The following is a 19,416-nucleotide window of genomic DNA, read 5'->3' as shown; positions in this document are numbered from 1 at the left end:
GAGAGAGAGAGACAGAGAGAGACAGAGAGACAGAGAGCGAACGCGATTCTATAATTTAACATTCCATAACCTGAATAAACATTTTGCATTCTGCGATGAATATCGCATACTTACCGGCAATTATCGGCAAGCCGCGAATTTCTAATAGCCGGTCGAAGTTTTGCAACGCGCGCTAATTTCTGCCTCGGACTGCCACTGGTCTTGAAAGTAACGACGATGCAACGGAGATCTCTTGCTGTTGTGCGCAATCGGCATCGAGAATTACGAAACGTGTTACAGAGTCGATTGGAATGACGAAAGGCGCAATATCACGAGCGAACAAGAAGCTAATTCACAAGCATTTGTCTTCACAAGCAATTGCCTGGGACTGACACAGAAAAGCTTAAATTCGCTATTAATTGCTTTCTAAAGGACAAAAACTACTTGCGTGGTTGATTAGAAGACCAGAATTTAATTGAAATTTATATTAAGTATGAAGAAGAAAATCCGGTTCATTACGTTTCCCTAGAATTTTTTATAAATTTATTTTTATTAAATGCCTTATTTATTGGAACGAAAGACGCAGAAATGTTTGCTGCTCTTCAAAACTTTCGCGCATTAAGTATTAGAATTATCGACCGTTTGCAAAGTAAAAGTATGAATTTAGGATTAAGAGTATAACATCCGACGGTGATATGTGAGTCGCCCACGCCGCGCCGTATCCCTCGGCTCCTGCGGAGATTAATGACCCGCTCGAAAGGCACGACGTGTCTGCGTTTCCCAGGAACATCTGATATCGCGCTACGACTTTTGTCGCACGGCCGTGCCATCAAGAGCGCCCGTAAAAGCGGGCCATCCCCGCCTTATGAATAAAGTAAAGCGTCGCACGACGCGGCATGTCATTCGGCACACAACGGTTCCCTACAACGACGACGACGACGACGTCGATGAGATCTTTCCACCCTCGCACGGTCGTCCCGTTCGCACGCGAGCTGGTACCATCGCCGGGGTACCATGTTGCGTTATGAGTATCAGGCTGTCCATAAAACGGCATTAGCGCTACTCCCCATATGTCGATCGACCGGCTGAGTTTATTCGTACGAGAGAGAAAGGACGAACCTCGCCGTCGAGGAGAGACTACTTTGACGATCTACTAATTCTTGATTTAAAAAATATTTATCTTTATGACGATCATCTATTAATTCTTGATTAAAAATATATATCTTTTTCATTGACCAAAATTAGTAGAACGGTAATAATTGTGAGTTTTTTGTTAACGTATAAATGTCTTTATCTAAAAATGACTTTTTCTAAAAATGTAATAACATCTTTACGTTAATATATATATTATCTCTATGACGATCATCTACTAATTCTTGATTTAAAAAGTATATATCTTTTTTATTGGCCAAGCAAAATTAGTAGAACGGGAATAATTGTGGGTTTTTTTGTTAATGTATAAATGTCAGATCTTTTCTAGAAATGTAACATTTTTACGTTATTTAAAATGTCGATATAAGAGACAGAGTTTTTCTCGCGTCTATGTGGCAATCTAAACTCAATGAAATTACATCGGGTTGAATTTCTAGTTTGAAGTCGATCCGGCTTGAATTTCAAATTTGATCTGACTGCTAGATATAGGCACTCGACAATTTTATTGTTTAATTTGATCATGAACTGCGTTGACAAAAGCATTTACGAACGATCGCAGCACGTATATATAGACACTCAGATCTCAGAATAAAAAACTGAACGAACTGAAAATAGGAATCTGTTATTGCAAAATGGCTTAACTTTTCTGATTAGCTAGTACACATGAAATATTATCTGATTTTAATAGCGAAAGTTACCAGAGGGTACTCAGTATTTTATCTGATTTTACTGAATGTTACCGGAGAATAATACTCATTGTCAGTATTTTAATGCACTAAACGAACGGACGATAAAACTGTCCGAAAAACCTGGGATTGGTTCCGCGATCGTAAAAATTTCTCTTTCTAACGCCGTAAAAATTCCTCGCTGTCCCTACATGCTGCGGTTAAATCGTTGAAAGGATGCGGTTGACTTTGGCGCTCGGAAAAACGGGAAACGACTGCATCCTCTTCGTATGATCTTTAAATGGCGCCAGTCAGACACACACGCGTACTCGAAAGACTCTTTATCGAGGAGAAGGGACAAAAAAACGTGATCGCAGTCGATAAAGGGCGTATGGGGTTGGCCGTTCCCTTTGCGTTTTCTTCTTGCCTAGGGCACCCCTTAAGCCTGGTCCACCCCTACGGGGTAATAGCGGACCGGCAGGGTGGCCGCAGTAACGACGCGTCGTCAGTTAATCAAGCCATTTCGTTTCCTGCGGGATTGGAACGAGGATTCGGCCGGAACGACCATCGATTTTCCTTCGGCCGCAGTCGCACAACTTTCTCAAACTTCCGAGAGAACACGAAGGTGAAAGTTGGAATCCGCATCTTCATTCGCATCTTTAGAACTATTTACGCGCTTCGTCAGCTGTCAGGCGAGGAAGGAAGGAAGGGAGGAATGAAGAAAGGAAACGGCAATTAGGTCGAGAAATACAGCTTATATATATAGTTGACATTTCCAAGTTTGACTTAATTTTAAGTATGATTTATAATTTTTCATAACTTTTACACAGGTCTGTTTTCACGTAGAACACTGGAACTCAAATATATACTTTTAATTACACGAACTAGAGGCTTCCTTACTGAATTTAAATACGTTCCCATTTCCCAATAAAGTATAAACATATAAAGTAAATACAAGTAATACTTATATCGCCCCGCGAATATCAATAAAGGCATACGGTATGGTAATCTCGTTGTACCTTTACGACGAAGGTTTAATCCACTTATAGAAGTTGTAGCTCGTCGCGAAACGAGATCAGAAACTTGAGTATTTCAATAGAACGACCCCTGGAACTTTCCTTATGGTTGAATCCTTTTAGAATTTGAACTTTAATATAAATGAGCTCAAATTTCTCGTTAATAAAATCGCAGGAAAAATGAAAAATTCGCAGAAGGATAGTCTTAGCTCTGTACTGTCATACCAGTTAGATCCAAATAAAGTATAATTGCATTAAAGCAAAAAAAATCCGTAATTTACAAGTTTTATATTAAGACTTAATTAGTCGAGGGAATTTTTAGTGCTTCTTGTTAAGAAAATGACATCTTCAAATTAAACAAGAAATTTCTTGTTATGAGATCTGACCTGTTTCTTACTAAAACCTTTTATATTACATTTTTATACAAAAATAATAGATGACTAATTATTTTTTATTTATGATATATAAAATTATATTATTAGTCGAAGAAGATGCATGATGCTTGCATGCTTATTAGCACTAACAAGAGAATCCGCGACCATCTCCCGTTCCACCAAGCCACCGTTTTTGTTTGGTCAACCAAAATCTCCAGGAAGATCGTGTGGAATGCTCTCGTCTTGCCACCGCTCGGAAGACCAGCGAGGTCTTCTCTGGTGGCCACCAGGACGGGGTATGCGAGGCCGTATCTCGGTCGAGTACCGAGTCCATTGTCATTGAGATTCCCGGGCTGTCCCCGGACGCGAAGAGGGAAGAGGGCGCGCACCGCGCGCAATTTCCGCTCATCGGGGTCCGTCCGACGATCAGGGGGGAGAACGGCGCCCCAAGCCCTCGTAATCCCGCGACTGAAAGCCTCGTTTAATATTTATGATTTATTTCGGTTTAATTCGACGTGCAAACGAGAGGCGTGTATTTGTATTCAGCGGCTGCCTGGCTGGCTAGCTGGTCGTTTCGCTCACTTCGCGACATCTTAATCCCTCGAAACCTCGGATCCTGATTTGAAGCACGGAACTTTACCCTCGGTACGACGAGAGGAAGACGTTTTCCTCTAGTTCTAATCTGAATGCGCTACGAATTCTATACCGGTTTACATTGCCGAGTTGTATTTCCTTTGATTTATAGCGTATTATGTAAGAATAGCGTATTATATATAAGAATAGCGTATTATATATAAGAATAGCGTATTGTGCCATGTATAAAGAATAAAAAACGGAGACAGAAGAGCAGAAGTTAAAAATAATATGAAGCGGCGCAATTTAAAATTTAATATATTTTTCAAGTTATCTTAAAATTATTTCAAATATATTTTTAGATGAAAAATTACAGGAGACATTTTAGAAATTACAACTTATTTTTTACGTTAATGGATTAAGATCTTGCGATTTATTATCAATCTCAATTCGTCCAAATCTCTTTTTTTTACAACTGATAAAAATTGTATTATCACCATCGAAGAAAAATTACTTTGTGTCTCTCGGCAAGGCGACACAGACAGGAGAGACATTATCGAGCGCTCTGCATGCGACAACGCTTATTATATTTTTCCTTATTAAATTTCTGAACCTGCTTTGTTACTGGCGCATTGGTTATTTTCCCGGGAGGATTAATAACGACAGAGACCTGTAATACGCGAGCGATAGCAAGTTTCAAGAACGCGGCGACGAGCCGGTTTACAAGCGCCGGGCGGAATCGTCGGCGTCATTGTTCCCGGCAACAATGCGCGATAGAAATGCCTTCACCCTCCTATCCGGCGACCACCGTGGGGGCCTAGGGGAGAGAATTACCCTCTGCATTAACTCGCGTAATTGAGATTTATTAATCCGGCGGCCGGTTAGTGGCCGCGGCGCACCATCAGCCGTATCTTGTTCTCCTCTGAACCGAGGTTGGGCCGTAACTTTATTATTATTATTACGGAGCGGAGTATGTGCACTCACCCGTAGGATTTTTTCAGGGGGGAGGGGGGAGGCAGAAAGGCGTTTGTCATCCCGAATGAATGAACGATAAATTCGCGGTACTCTTCGCTCGTATTTTACTTCGCAACTGGCTGCTTCGATAAATAAGAATTAAAGTAAAGTCGATTTTTATCAGTGCGATTACGCTTTGGGTTTCAATTTCTTTTCTATTTTACAAGAATATATTTTTAAATAAATTTCAACCGTTCGCGAATTTGCGACGTAATATGCGCGCGGCAAGAGCGTACGTGTTTGTGGAATAATGTGGTTACCAGAGGGTGGGATACGGGTTAAGCCCTCAGGGAAGTTTCATATTGCTAGATTAAGCGTTCGACTTTCACCTTAGTTCCTCTCTCTCTCTCTCTCCCTCTACCTTTCTCCGTCTTTTGCGTCTTAAGCCAGACGGCCCTAAGTTGTAGGCGCGACTTTCATTAAAAGGCTCGATGACAGATCGTTTTGTCTTCGTCCGCATTAAGGGCGGCGCTGAAACCGGATTTAGGCGGCGGTATTACGATTTGGAGACGCGACTACCCTTAATTCAAGACACTTCCCGGCTACGTGACCGCGTTTCATTTTCGTTATCGTCCGACGATAGTAAATGATTAAGATCAGCCCGAAGGGTGCGGAAGGATACGCTGCACTTCCTTGATCTTTACAAGAAGATCTCTTAAAGAAGATCTAGTTCGGTATCTCTAAATAAAATTTTACAAAGTGATTTGATAACAAAGATATAATATTGGTACAGTAACTGCGACTCATAAATACACAAATATAACATAATATTGAATCATATTGAATGTAGAAGTCTTTCCTATTTTATTAAATAAAATCTTGAAGATTTAAAGATGCGAGCATTTCACGTCGCTAATAGTTCATTGCTTTGTCGGACGCTAGTCGAATTCCAGTTCGACCCGCTCGTCCGAGAAACAGATGGCACATTGCACGCCGAGATGAGAAACGTCCATCGATGTATAATGCAATTGTTTCTTGCTTCTTTGCAGAGGGATGGCGAGACTCGGTGTTGGGGGCCCCGCGTCGTTTATTGGTGACTCTCGGCAGTCTCTCCAGGGACAGCTCGCCATGTCCTGCCGCGGTAAGTCGCCGCTTTGTTCGTCCCTTAACAACAAAGCCCCGCGATCAAGCGACGGATCTTTATTTGCCGTGCCGTGTGCGACAAAGCGCCGAGCGGAGACTCGCCGCGGTCGATAAGATCTAGAAGGAGTTAGTTTTCTTGTCGCTTGCAGCAGAGACACGATGCGACAAAATACCGCGAATATTATGATTTCCGTCAAAAAATAACGGGGTCGCGATGCAAGTATGTTTAAGATTTGAATAACAAAATTTAAATAAATTCTACGCCACGCTTAATAAACGTGATTTACTTACATATTTTTGCCAGTAAAGCTCCAGAAAGGATACTTTATTTTTTCGTCTTCTCAAAAAAACTTCCATTTACAGAAATTTAACATCGCGAGAGAGATCGGTATTTTCATTTTATATAATATAAACCGGTTTCTGGAATATATTTTCTCGCGAGAAAATCCGCCGACCCCACTTGTCGTTTTATACACGCCCAAGTTTGTCCTTTTAGCCTTTTAGGAAAAACGTCGTCCTTAAAGTGTGAAAAACGCGACGCTTATATCCGTACGCCTTTTGGTTTGTCGCCTTATTTTTTGATATCCGATGTGAACGGCTCGAAAGAAATTGTGCCGTATTCGCGAAATTTGCGACGCGTCCGTGCGCGAAATTATGAGATCGTACCGTCACGAATTTCGCTGTGATGTCACAGCGAAAATGGCGTCGTACGTGGAATGAATAAATTTTCGTTAGCATTTCGACGCGATTGCCGGTACCAATTGTGTCGTCAAAATTTATGGCATCCTGCGTATTATGCATGCCTACTGCGCCGACGAGCAAATAAATCACAGGTGCATTGCGGTAATGCAACTGCAATGCATCTACCAAACCGACATTATTTCGTTGCCTTTCAATATCGATATCGACGTCGCGTCGGGGTTATTTATTTATTTATTTTTTTAACTCGCAGAACATATCGAGCTTATTTTTTAACTTTACTTAAATAAAAACGGAAAGTGCAGCAAACAATTTATAAGAAGAACTATACCGATGTAGTCGCAATAAATTTACACCGAAACTTACAAAGCGACAGCAATTTACAGATAGGGTATAACAAATAGGCAAATAGACATTCGATCCCCCAGGCGAGACGTGAGAATTGCACGCTGCAATCTCTCGTGAAACGATTCGCGATTTCGACTTCACGGAGGGGGTGGCTCGAAGGGGGATTCGAGATTCGCATTCCGTTCGTCAGGAGCTGCTCGATCACGTTTGCGGCCGTTTCACCTCGAGATCTCGAGGCCGCGTGCGTTGCGAGCGCGGACTCCACGCTGATCTCCGCGCGCGCAATAAATTTTCCCTTTCGGCCCCCCTCCCTGCTTTCTCGGCTCGCGTCTGTCGCGCTGGTAACGAGATCGTATCTGACGCGCCGCACGCCGTGTCATTTACATACTCTTCGCCCCGAGGCGACGCCGCGAACGAGGGGTTGCGCGCCTCGTGCTCGGCCTCGGTTTGATTTACATTTCCAACACGCGCGCGGCCCGAGGATCAGCCGCTGCCTTCGAGGTGACGGATGCGGGGGGGATTGGCGCGGATATAACGGAAAGAAGCGGCCGCGAAAGTCCCACACCTGTCCCGCCGCGGGGCGGGAATAGATGCAAATTTACTTGTGAAATATATCACTTTCGCTCGACGGCGCATTTCAACGAGACGTCGAGCGGTTTTTGGCACCTTCCACATTCACACGTCGATCCACTCTGTTTACTCGCAAATTATTTATCGCTTGCGAAACTGTAAATGTATACGGTAACTATAATGCTATTGTCAACAAGAGAACGCCTCGCGACTTTAACATCATTTTTTATTTCTTCTGCCTTGATATTATTTCTCGTTCATTCGCTAAAGCACAAAAAGCGTGTGTTAGAATTGTTCTCGTCTCTCGTTTGCAAAAGAATTAAAAAGACATTAATAATGGCAAGGAGAGTTTTATTATCTTTAAAATATGCGCAGCATCATTTTCAAAACAGAGAGTAGGTTTATTATTAAGTTTCTTTTATAATATTATTCATTAATCTTTTTATAACGTCGGACTATAGAAGTCGTGTATTATGCTCATTACAAGATAATTAAGTGAGCGGAGGAAAACTTGGTTAATTTACCTGGAAAATGCCATGCGAACTTTGAATTATAGCGCTAGCGCTACTCTCAGAGGGAGAAGAATAAGTATGTCGGTGCACGAGTTCGGGATAATGAATTCCATTAGGGCAAGAACTCGGTCGAGAGCGCGATCGCCGTTAGTGCCGGAACAAAAGCACCGGACACACGTGCGCCGGTGGCAATAGTAGGGAGAAAAAATAGTGGACCGGGAAAAGCGTCTGCGGAAAAGTTCGTCGGCAAATCCTCCTTCCGGGAAACTCTCGTGCGTGGCTTCCCTTAAGGAAAACTTCGACAGTGGAAAATCCCACGCACAAATATATAAAAGCGCATAAAAAGAAAACGCGCATTAGGAAACACGCATAAATTATACATAGATGTAAACCTTTTTTTAGTGCAACATAAATTAATTTAAATATAATTATTATATATTAAAGTTTAATTGAATATAATTAAGCTAATCATGACGATTTACAGATAAAACTATAATAAATAAAAAGATTTTAAAAAAAGTATTTGCAAAATTTTAAAAATTTGGAGCGGAAAGTAATAGGGAAGATTTTTTTTTCAAACAATAGAATCCTAAAAGCACTTTCGAGCTATCTATGCTCTTTTTAAAGCGTATTTATTCTAAAAAAACTATTCGAAAAATATTATCTTCATGGAAAGAATGATTTTGCTGGAAAGTCAGAAAATTTTGATCTAAAAATAATTTTGTTGGACCATCAAAATAATATTGTTGAAAAATAATAAGCATTGCTGCAAAACGTTTTGATATTCTAGCAATCAGTTTGAATTTCCAACAAGAATTATTTTCAGTATCTGTATCCAGCAAAATTGTTTGTTCCAATACTATTTTTAAAATATAATAAAATACATTGAAGCACGAAATTAATTCTCCGCGGAATTTCAATTTAACTTTATAGTACCTTATAATGTCGCACCGATTATCTTAATCTGACCTTAATGGTCTGTCTGTATATTTGTTTTAATAAATAATCGTTCGCGCGTCGCAGGTGTCGTCGAGAGAAATTGTGGTGAACCCCGCTGTCAACTACGGATCATTCAATAAGGTGGAGTATCTCTCGCAACTCTCGTCGCTCTCTTAAAGGCAACGGGATATCTCGCCACTCCGATATTAAACTTGCACTCACGTATTACGCGAGCACTTCATCGCGCCCACGTGGCCATACGCGCGTACGTGTTTTCCATAGCCGCCGGTTTTTCATCACGCTACCTCGTTGTCCGAGGCAAATGGCTGTGCGTTGTTTGTCTAAACGAACTGTGCACTGAAAGCACGCGCGTGTTACGAACGACACGTTCGACTCAATTATCGGCTGCAACGTTGCGTCGTGAATAAACACGCAACACACCGATTTACACGATGTATATGCGCGCACTCTGCATAAACCAGAAAATAATAAGTGTTTTTATACATATAAAGAAAAAGCGAGTTATTTTAGTAGCACTACAAATAAATCACATAATATATGTATAAATCACGCATATAATTAGAATAGTATTTTAGCGAAAAGATATGTATAATATTTAAGGGAAGTGAAGAAAATTTTTTTAGGGAAAATATTGTTTCCGAATTCAAAAAATTAAAATCGTGTGTATTGTTTTATTTTGAACGTCTGTTGAATCCGACAGCTAAATAATTGCATTTAACTCAAAAAGGATGCGAGTTTAAAAAAAATATTTCGTCCCAGTCTTTGCATTGATCATTGCCCATGTGCTCAGAGAGTCACACTAAGCGAAATTCCAGACACCCCCATAAGAAAAGTACTTTCGCGAGCGAGAGGAGAAGTAGCAGAAGGAGGAGAGTGAGGGATTCATGAGGGGGGGGGGGAGTATTCGCGGCTCGTCACTTCCGATATTGGTTTTATATTGGATTTTCGCTTCTCGCGTGCGCGACGCGAGAGCGGCGATGTCTTTGATTTCCACGGCTGTCGGGAGGAAAAGAAACGTCAGCCGATTCCGAATTAGTCGGTTGCTCTTTCCGGAAATATAAAGAGGCGCGCGCGCACGCAGGGGGGGGGGGGGTATACGTGCGGCCACCGAGGGGGTCCTCGGTATCGATCGGCAAACCAGGTGTTACCACGCCCAGATATCAATTAATCCGTTCATGTGAAACGCGAGAGAGGATCACGCCGGTTGATGATTGATCACTTTGATTGATGGGTCGATTGATTGCTCGTTGACAGCCAAAGGGATTAGAAAGTCGAGTCACTTTTATTAGCGAATAAAGCATTTATGATAGCTAATGCAAACGTGCAATAATGGAAGCTCTAAAAAAAAAGAGAGTAAGTTGAAAAAGTCAGAACATCAGATAATTGTTTGCCCGGTACATCCTAAGTTGCTATGAAAGATAAAGAGCATTTGATTTTTTGTCACATAATTATTTGTAAAGCAATTATTTTTCGAGAGAAATTTAAATTTATTAATACTCTCATTTCCAAATTTATTAATAGGTTGATTATTCCTAGTAGACATTAATATATTTTTAAAGCGTTCTTAAACCTGTAGAAGGCGTTCATCTGTACATAAATCACTGATACGAGATCTCGTCAAATGCGATCGAGATCGCGATTCGTGATCATGACACGCGTCGGCAAGTGCGGCTCAACGTTGGCGAGCCGCAAGTCCACTTATTCTACCTGAGTACTCCCGCGATGCCCCTGTCCGATCCCCTGTATTGCATTAAGCACAGCCGAGCGGTCAGCCCTGCCCGCGAATATACGGATGGAAATGTTTGCGATGCTTTCTGTCGGTGCTGGTATCTAAATATACTTAATATATAACATGTCATTTCAGTCTCGAGAGCAAAATAAAAATGAAAACATGTTTCCAACATTGATAAATCCCTTAAAATATTAAATATTAACGATCTGTAGTTTCTTATAATAATAATAACTTTGAAATTTCATTTTTAGAATGTACTTCTACAACTATATTAGTTATTTGTATTTATAGCATGTATATATCTCTGCAATGTTGTTTCAAAATATTCTTTTATAACAGGTATTTAATTATTTGCGTCGCGCGCCGAGCATCAAAATAGATTTGGGCGAAAAATGTCGAATGGGATTTGCGTGATACAAATATCGATGTACCATTAGATACAAGGCGCCCCTATACCTGCACGGCATTGCGGCGTTTCTTAAGAATGCACCGTCACGAGACGGTCGTAAATAATGCGTTATCGCGCGAGATCCGATAGCGGCTAATTTATTTACGAATTGCCGGGGTGGTGCACGCGCGTGAGTCACGTGCCATCTGTCATCCGGCACCCGGTTCTATTATGACACGTGAAGTGCACTGGCGTCCTATTATCCGGGATGACCGAGTTTTTCGGGGCCCCACGAGCGTGATTCGACAAACGTGGCGAATAGATATCGATAGAATTACATTGGAGACGTCTAAGGTAATCGATGGGATTACTGGCGGGTATAGAAAGGATCGCGATAATTGACCAACTCTATCAAATCAAGATAATGACTTTAATAGGTTAACTGTAATTGCTTTATCCGTATTCGAATAAAGCCGTAATTTAAATAATCTGGTTTAGTGCTTTTAATGTTATATTATTTAAAGCTAGTCTAAATCTATTTTACTTAATCGGCACAGTTTATTTATTTATTTGTATTTTACTATTTACACTTAATCAAATTTATTACATTATACAGAAATTGTACCATCTAAATTCATCAGTATAAGTGTAAAATGAATTTTTAATATCTAACTTAATAATCAAGCATTAAAATTTATTTCATTGCATATATATGTATTTCTTCATAAATTAGATTAATATATTTCATTTTTTCATTTTATATTTTTTTGCTATGTTATTATTCATTTTTAAAAAATATTTTTATCTTGTATTAAACTGCGTTTTGCAGAGCATAAAGCTCGCAGTAGAAACTGTCGCCGAAAGTCAGACACGACTTGCGTTCACAGAGCATATCTTAATCATTCAATATAGCTTTGCACAGCGTTTGACACAATCTTTATTTTCTATTCAATATCAGTTGACATTCTTAATTACCACAAAAGTGACTCAATTACATTTTAATTCGTAATAGGATTGTCTAAGAGGTTTAATTCGTCGCGAAACAATTCTCTGTGACGAAATGGCACGTTGCTGACTTCTTTTTTTTAGGGCTTTATTTATAGAAATAAATATCTATTTGGAGAATACTAAAGAAAATGGAAACCGTATTTTCCGCTAAACTAAATACAGATAGTCTTAGTGAAATTCAATCTTAATGATCGATTCTTCCATTTGCGTCAGTCGGATTTGAAACGTAAAATGCAAAAATATGTCCTACATGTTTTACGCAAATAATTCTCTGTCCGAATTTATGTTGGTTACAAATTACACTTGTGACTCATAATTGCGAATATAATTAGCGCGAAAAAACATTTTTAAAATCGTATAGTGATATTTATTTTTTGAATGCTGCCCTAAAAGGAGGAAAATGCTCGCATGAAACTCCCTATACGGATGTGTCACGTTAAACAAGTAAAAAATATAATTAGGAGAGACAAATTTGAAAAGTGAAGTAAAACCGTCCTGCAGAGACGCACGCCATTCTAGATTTCAAACTAAGTTTCGGAATTTCCGTCGCTTTTAAACATCTCACATTTCCGCGCGGGCCGAAGCTGATACGAAGCTAATGAGATTAAAAGCAACCCGACACGAGTAAATGTCGCATAAATTCCGTCGGCGTGAGAGACGCAAAACGCTCTCGCGGAAAATCAAAGAGCTCGCCTGACGCTTGCGCCCGCTTTAATGCCCTTAGCATATGCGATAAGCAACTATTATACGACGAGATGTCTCGAGATGTCCGTGTACCTACGGCACGGCCGATCCATTCTCGCTAATAAGCGCGATCGAGGGAGGAGTTGCGGCAGGGGCAGGCCGGGAGGGGGGGGGAGGGGGCTCGTTGAACTTCAAAGCGCGGCGAGTGTCGCTAACTAAACTCGGAGTGAGTGAGTTTGCCGTTTCCAATCCGAGTCCATTTCGTGATTAAGCGCAAACTTCTGTGAAGCTGCCCCCGAGGACGCGCGTAAATACGCGCAACACGCGTATACGCACGCATCCCGGCGCTTCGTATATTCAACATTCGGCATCCACGAACCCCAGAATCGCAAAGTCCGATTTCCGCCGGCGAAATGGATAATTGCGAGAAAAGGTAGCCGAGAATCGATCCTGGTTTATTTATTTCCAGTTATTTCTGGACGATGGAAAACTTCGTGCGGGAAAGTTGAATAAAAATCACGATGCAACGACGATATATATTTCTCAGTGTAAAACACAGTTCTATTATATATCTGAATTTTATATCGTGCTTCTTGCTTGATATGATAGGTATTTTTTGATGATACATTGAACACCGTTAAGGGTTAAGGGCCGGGGAATCGATCGTATAGAAATCGAGAAGGTCCCGTAAACGGGCGCGGCGGCGCGTGGGTCACGCTCGAGTGTTTTAAGGCGTTTAAAGTTGCACGAGTGAAAACAAATCATCGGCGGCGGGACCGAGGACGGGGGCGAGGAAGGGTCTTCCCGACGATGGGTCTCATCGATATCGGGTTGCTAATGGTGTAAGCCAAACCGGCTGCCATAAAAACGCGCGTCGGGATAATTGAAGGGTGGGCCCTGCCGTTATCTAGCGACTCTCTCTCTCTCTCTCTCTCTCTCTCTCTCTCTCTTTCTCTCTTTTTTTCGGTTTCTCCTCGGCTCAATCCATCCCACGCGTTCCCATCGTGCCTCTCTTAAATACTCGCCAAATTACTAACCGACGGAACTAACAATGAGCCGTACGGAAATTTATGCTTCCGCGACCGGAACGCCGTTCTCTCACGCGCCGTTCTCATTGTCAGCGCGATTGCTAATCAAGTGTCCCACTTGTATCCAAGTGGAGGATGTTGCTACCAAGTAACTTCTCGCGCACAGAAAATGGATTTCTTCGCGAACAATGAAGACGCGATGGCGCACTTTGTGACTTCTTCGGTGTGACCAAAATAAATGTCAAACCTTCTATTTCCCTCTCAAATTGCAATATTCTTGGAATATTCTTTGATCAGGAAGAAGTAGGTCGAGGTAGATTTTAATAATTTTTGCGCGATCAACGAGATTAGAGACAAATAACTCTCTGTATAAGTTACGTTTTGTGGCGGACAAATGGATAAAATTTTATTTTAACCTCTTTTTTCTTCATTTTGATAACTGTCTCATTGAATCATTTAAAATGAAATGAAATTGAAACGTATCGAGAGAAGTTCCATGGATGTGGAGCACGTTAAAGTTAACCACGTTAAAGATAGAAGTTTCCGATCTTTTTCCTTCACTTCGATCTAGAACATCTTCTTTCTTAAGTCGTGAACAATATAAAACAACAAAATCTGAAATATATGAAAGATCTATTGTGAATATAATATTATATTATTATAAGGTCGCCTGATTATTATATTATGACTGTAACACATCTAATATTACAATATTTTAAATATTATAATACATAGTACACGCTCTGTTACGTATATATTTTTTTATATAATACTTTGATCTGTTTTTTTTTATATAACTTGAGAACTATACTTCTTCCTGCTATATTTTCCTCAATCTCGATATCTTTCCCTGCGCTAGAAAAAAAGGACGAAGAATAGGGTCGTGAGTTTTGCTTACTCATACTCCACACGATAACTACACTCCTGGGTGCCATAAATGAAAATCGAGAGAAACTACACGAAAAAAAAAAAAATACCAAACACGCAAGTCCGCGTGACTTCGACGTAATATATATATAATAAACGACAACGAGATTGCTCGATGTCGAGAAACGCGGCATGCTATTTTTTCTCTTTCTCCAAGGCCGATATGTTTTCCGCAATTTAACGTCAACGTTGTCGAATCCGCCGACGCAAATCGGGAAGACAAATTCGTCGGGGGTGCGAGGCATTCTTCCATGGGGGTCAAGTTCTCGGTCGCTTCATTAGAAACGCGAGCATAATCCCCACCCTCGCTCTCCAATTACTGTTCGCTCGTTCCTGGTTCAGACGGAAGTTTAGGTTCGAGGCAACAGCGTAGAAACGTTACAGTGTCGCGGAGGGACATTTACAAAGCTTTAATTTCTCTTATTTAAAAATTGCCCATTTGACGAATTCCACGGTAGGATCGTTTAACTTTGTTTGATCGTCAAAGAAATTTAATTCTGTGAAAAGCTTTCACAATAATTTAACATATTTTAAAGCAAATTGGTATTCCATACATCGTTTAAGAAAAAATCTTTTGATAATTTATATAAACATGAAAGCCTCAAACAGCTTTGAAAATTGCCTGCTCAAGAATTAAATGAAAATTAAATTAAAATGTTTTATTTTCCTGTATTTATCTGCATAAATCGTTTTGCAGAGTATAATTAAATCATTCCCTCGGAATTGTCCCGAGGGTAACTCAGTAGCTACGCCATTGCGGACGGAGTAGAAAAACCCTCTCCGCGCCCTTCGCCCTTCGTACAAAGAGTTTGTGCGCGTCGTTCACGCAAAATCCGTAATTGCTTCGCACGGTTGCACATCCCCGACTGTTTGCCAATTTGCTCGGTTTGCCGCTGTTTGCGTTACGCTAGAAATGCCACGGCGAGATGTTTCGTTCCCTCAAAATTATTTTAACTCTCTACGTGTGCGTGTGTCTCACTGTTTAAAAAACTTCCCGTGTTGTAATGTTATTAATAAATTTTTCCTTTACTGTAAAACAATAAGAATTTCTTTCACTCCGTTGTTATATATGGAGTGATATTAATATAAATATTAATATAAATTAATATAAATTCAAATTTGTCATCAAAATTTATTTCACTATGTTCTATTAATTGAGTTTCAAACGTCTAACATTTTTTTAAATTATAAATCAGGATGCTGAATTTTTTTTTCATTAAATTGAAATTATTGTAAAACTTGTTAAAATTACGGAAGGAAGAGCCAAGATTTTTCTGTACATATACAATAAGTTGCACTTAATGAAGTGAAACTGCGAAATGCCGAGGCAGTTAGTCCGTTTCATCGCCGACGTTTTTCCTCGGCAAATATGATTAAGTTTTCGAGAAAATCGCGCTAACGAGGAAAGAAGAAGGCGTTAAAGGGGGTGCCTTCGGCAGGAGACGAACGCTCACGGCGTCCTTTTTGAATCCGTGCGGAGGAATATTGCGGCTCGGAATCTCTCCGTTGCGCCCAGGTCGCGGCGCGTAATCTGACTTTGATCATCGTCATTCCTCCGAAGAAACAGGCGCGAACTTTTGTGCCCCAAGCAACCGGTCCGACCCTTGCGTCTCGCCGACCGAAAAACTTATTTTCTCCTTGAAGAGCAACCCCTCCCCCTGGGAAGAGGGCAGTTCGTTAATACGAAGGCGCGAGCGAAAGCGTCCCCGAGAGATTGTGCGAGCGAGCTGCATCGACTCGACAGACTCGAAGAAATAAGTCTTGATGAGAGTCTAATAATGTTTTATCCCTCCTTCCTCTTCTTTGCTCTTCAGTTGTTGAAAAAAAAAAAAAATTTGGTTAATCCTAGACTCGTAAAGTTAAAAGGATGAACTTATGATTATGCTACAGTAAAAAATTATACCGAGGGATTTAACACGCGTAATGGACACACAACGGAGTTGTGCAAAATTAGTAGACGCGGCCCGAAAATTCGGGACCCATTTTATTAACGCGGTAATTCCATGATGTAGGTATAGTAGACAATTCCATTTGTTCGGGGAATTATGCTCATAGCTATTTAGACAGTTACAAATATGTCGACTTCTAATTAGGTGCCAAGTTTTAACGAAGAGCCTCGTTAGAGTGTTAATGCAATGTTCACCCCCCCCCCGCTCGTCTCGGTAGGCTCGCTCATGCTCGGAAAATATCGCCGTTATAAACAGTGTAGTTAAAACTGAACTGCAACTGCAGTTGCAAAAGCTTTACCTAGAATCAGCCCGATGATAACTGCGCAACGTGTGTTTATGAGGCTCGATCATTGTTGGCGATACTAATCAGCATCGCCCGCGCCGAGCAGTCCGCGCGACGCTCGACTGGCTTCGATCAAGCACCCTCGTTTGCTCGACTCGATAATAATCAATCGGACGTGGTTGCCATTCGAACGTAGTGAATTCGAAATAATTGCCTGTCCACCCCCGGCGCCCTCCCTTCCCGCGTCCCCCGCGCGTCCGGCGCGCCCCGTCCTCTCTTTTCCTTTCTTTCCATGGGTGGGGGGCGGCGCGGCGGGAGCGCGTAATCCATTCGACATAACACATTTTCCAGCAAATTATCAACTTATTAATGGACTAATTTCTCACAGTCCGCTACTCATTGTCTTTCTCTCTCTCTCTCTTTCTCTCTGTTCGATTCCACTAAATTATTTTATTTCCGTCATCGCATTTAAGCGCCTGTCTTTACTCGCGACACGTGTATCGATGAACGCAATATTTGTTTTTAATCGCATCTCGTTGGAGTCTATTTTCAGCGTGAACAATTAAAGCGTATATTATACTTGCATCGTCTCAGCTTTTATTAAATTCTTTCACTTTTACGTGCATATAATTGTTTAAATGTGGACTTTATTATTTCAAAATTATTGTAAGGTGTACAAGTCTATGTAGTATATTAAGATATCGTAGAATTTGTGTGTGCATGTATTAAAACGAACGAAAAAATCTTTTTTGCACACACATGTAGAGGAACTTTAAAGTCCAAAAATGGGATGACGATTCGATCTCGAATCGACATTAACGTTAGAAAACCAGGGACGGGGAACAAAAAAGATATTAATTCGATGAAATTTTCATGCGCCCCGCCTTGCGCCATGCGATGCTGTGTGCGATAAAGTTAAAAATTAACGCGCGCGAGGAAACGGAATCGTCTCCCTCGAATTTTTCAGCCGCGAGAGCATCTCAGATAACGTGTACCTACCCGTCACAAGAGCGGCACCTTGCAATCTCCTGCGGAAGTCCCTGGTGGACCGTCGCGGTATGCAAACAAGGGCGAGATAGGTCGAAAAAGCGGGAGAGAACCGCCGCCGGGGATGGTGGTGGTGGCGGTGACGATGGTGGACGACTGCGACGAGGGGAGCCCGAGGTGGTTGTTCTAGCCGTACCAGCGCGGATGCAGCGGGAGTGTTACTAATTGGAGGGGGCACCGAGGGGAAGGAAACCTTGTTATCTCTTAATTGCTACGACCCTCCGCGCTGTTTTGCATCGATAAGGAGCGCGAGTCGGAACCGGGCGGTTGTTTCGCGGACCGTGTCGATCGCGCTTATCGATCTGACTCCTCAACGGGATTATTCAGCGGGATCTAACGATCCTTCTCATCTCTACCACCCCTTCCTCTTTTTATATTCTTGCAATACAGTCCATAGCTAACTCTCATGATCTTCTTTTACAACAACAACAACAACAAAATTGGAAAATTACACAGATTTTTCATAAAAAAAAACTCCCATGGAAAGAGAATACATAATCGATATAATTCATCCAGTCTTTTATTTTCATCACGAGATGTTTCGTGAAGCGCCACATAGTTATTCTTTAAATCATTTTTTAATCCCGTGTTTATCCCTGTGGAAAGCGAGGCGGCGGCGATTCCTCGACTATATCTAAGAACAGTTAAGTCCGTAAAAGATTGTATCGGGCGCTGTAATCCCGATCCATCGATACGACGCCAAGCGATACGCGATTCCGCGCACGAAACGAATCCGGGGAGCCGGATCGTAACGAGTTCGATTATCCTGGCGCGGCATGAGTCAGTCGTCGCTCCTGTCCTGTTCCTGCAGCTATACCTCCGCAGCGCGACGCACGCCCTCCGTTTCATTCCGGCCCTTTCCCCCGGTATAACGGGTGTCCGGATTCCCAGGAGGTTTTCCGCCCCCTTTTCAAGCCTCATTGCTATGCACCGCTCGAAACTCCGCTAACGACCTTACACACCCTCCCGACCCCTCCGCGACCCCTCCGTCCCTCCTCGGAAGGCCACCTCGCACACGATTTTACGTATCGCCTTCCACTCGCTCGAGCTCGGAACTCCTCGCGCGCGCGAGACTAGGTAGACCCGAGGTTTCCTTTGATCGCGACGCGACAAAGTTCGCGAATCGTTCGGAAGGAACTCGCGTGGATGAGTTTCTTGACGCGTGCGCGAACATAGTACGACTCCATTTATCGGAATAGTACGATGGGAAAGTTTCTCTCTTAACGGAAGCTTGGGGATCGGTAGAATATTGGAGAAGTCGAGGAGGCAGCATAAAGTTGACTCTGTAAAGTTGGAACGAATCTTGCACGTCTCTTATATGTATATGTACGAAATTCGCAAGTTTACCATCGAATTGAATTCCACTCGCGTGGTTTTTCCTCGAAAATTGAATGAGGGATCCGTTTGTATAGTAAAACTGAAAGA

General features: G+C 41.7%; 1 protein-coding gene across 1 annotated transcript in view; it reads left to right on the top strand.

The window, feature by feature from the left end:
• Window positions 1-19,416, top strand: part of LOC105450609 (choline O-acetyltransferase) — a 90,393-nt gene that overhangs the window by 27,527 nt on the left and 43,450 nt on the right. The window contains exon 3 of the mRNA XM_011690543.1: window positions 5,763-5,854. Coding sequence (XP_011688845.1) covers window positions 5,763-5,854 — 92 coding nt within the window. The remainder of the gene's footprint in view (window positions 1-5,762; window positions 5,855-19,416) is intronic.

The sequence above is a fragment of the Wasmannia auropunctata genome, unplaced genomic scaffold (assembly GCF_000956235.1).
Source record: "Wasmannia auropunctata unplaced genomic scaffold, wasmannia.A_1.0 LD336060.1, whole genome shotgun sequence".
NCBI classification, from domain to species: Eukaryota; Metazoa; Arthropoda; class Insecta; order Hymenoptera; family Formicidae; genus Wasmannia; species Wasmannia auropunctata.
This window is presented reverse-complemented; position numbering and strand designations above follow the sequence as displayed.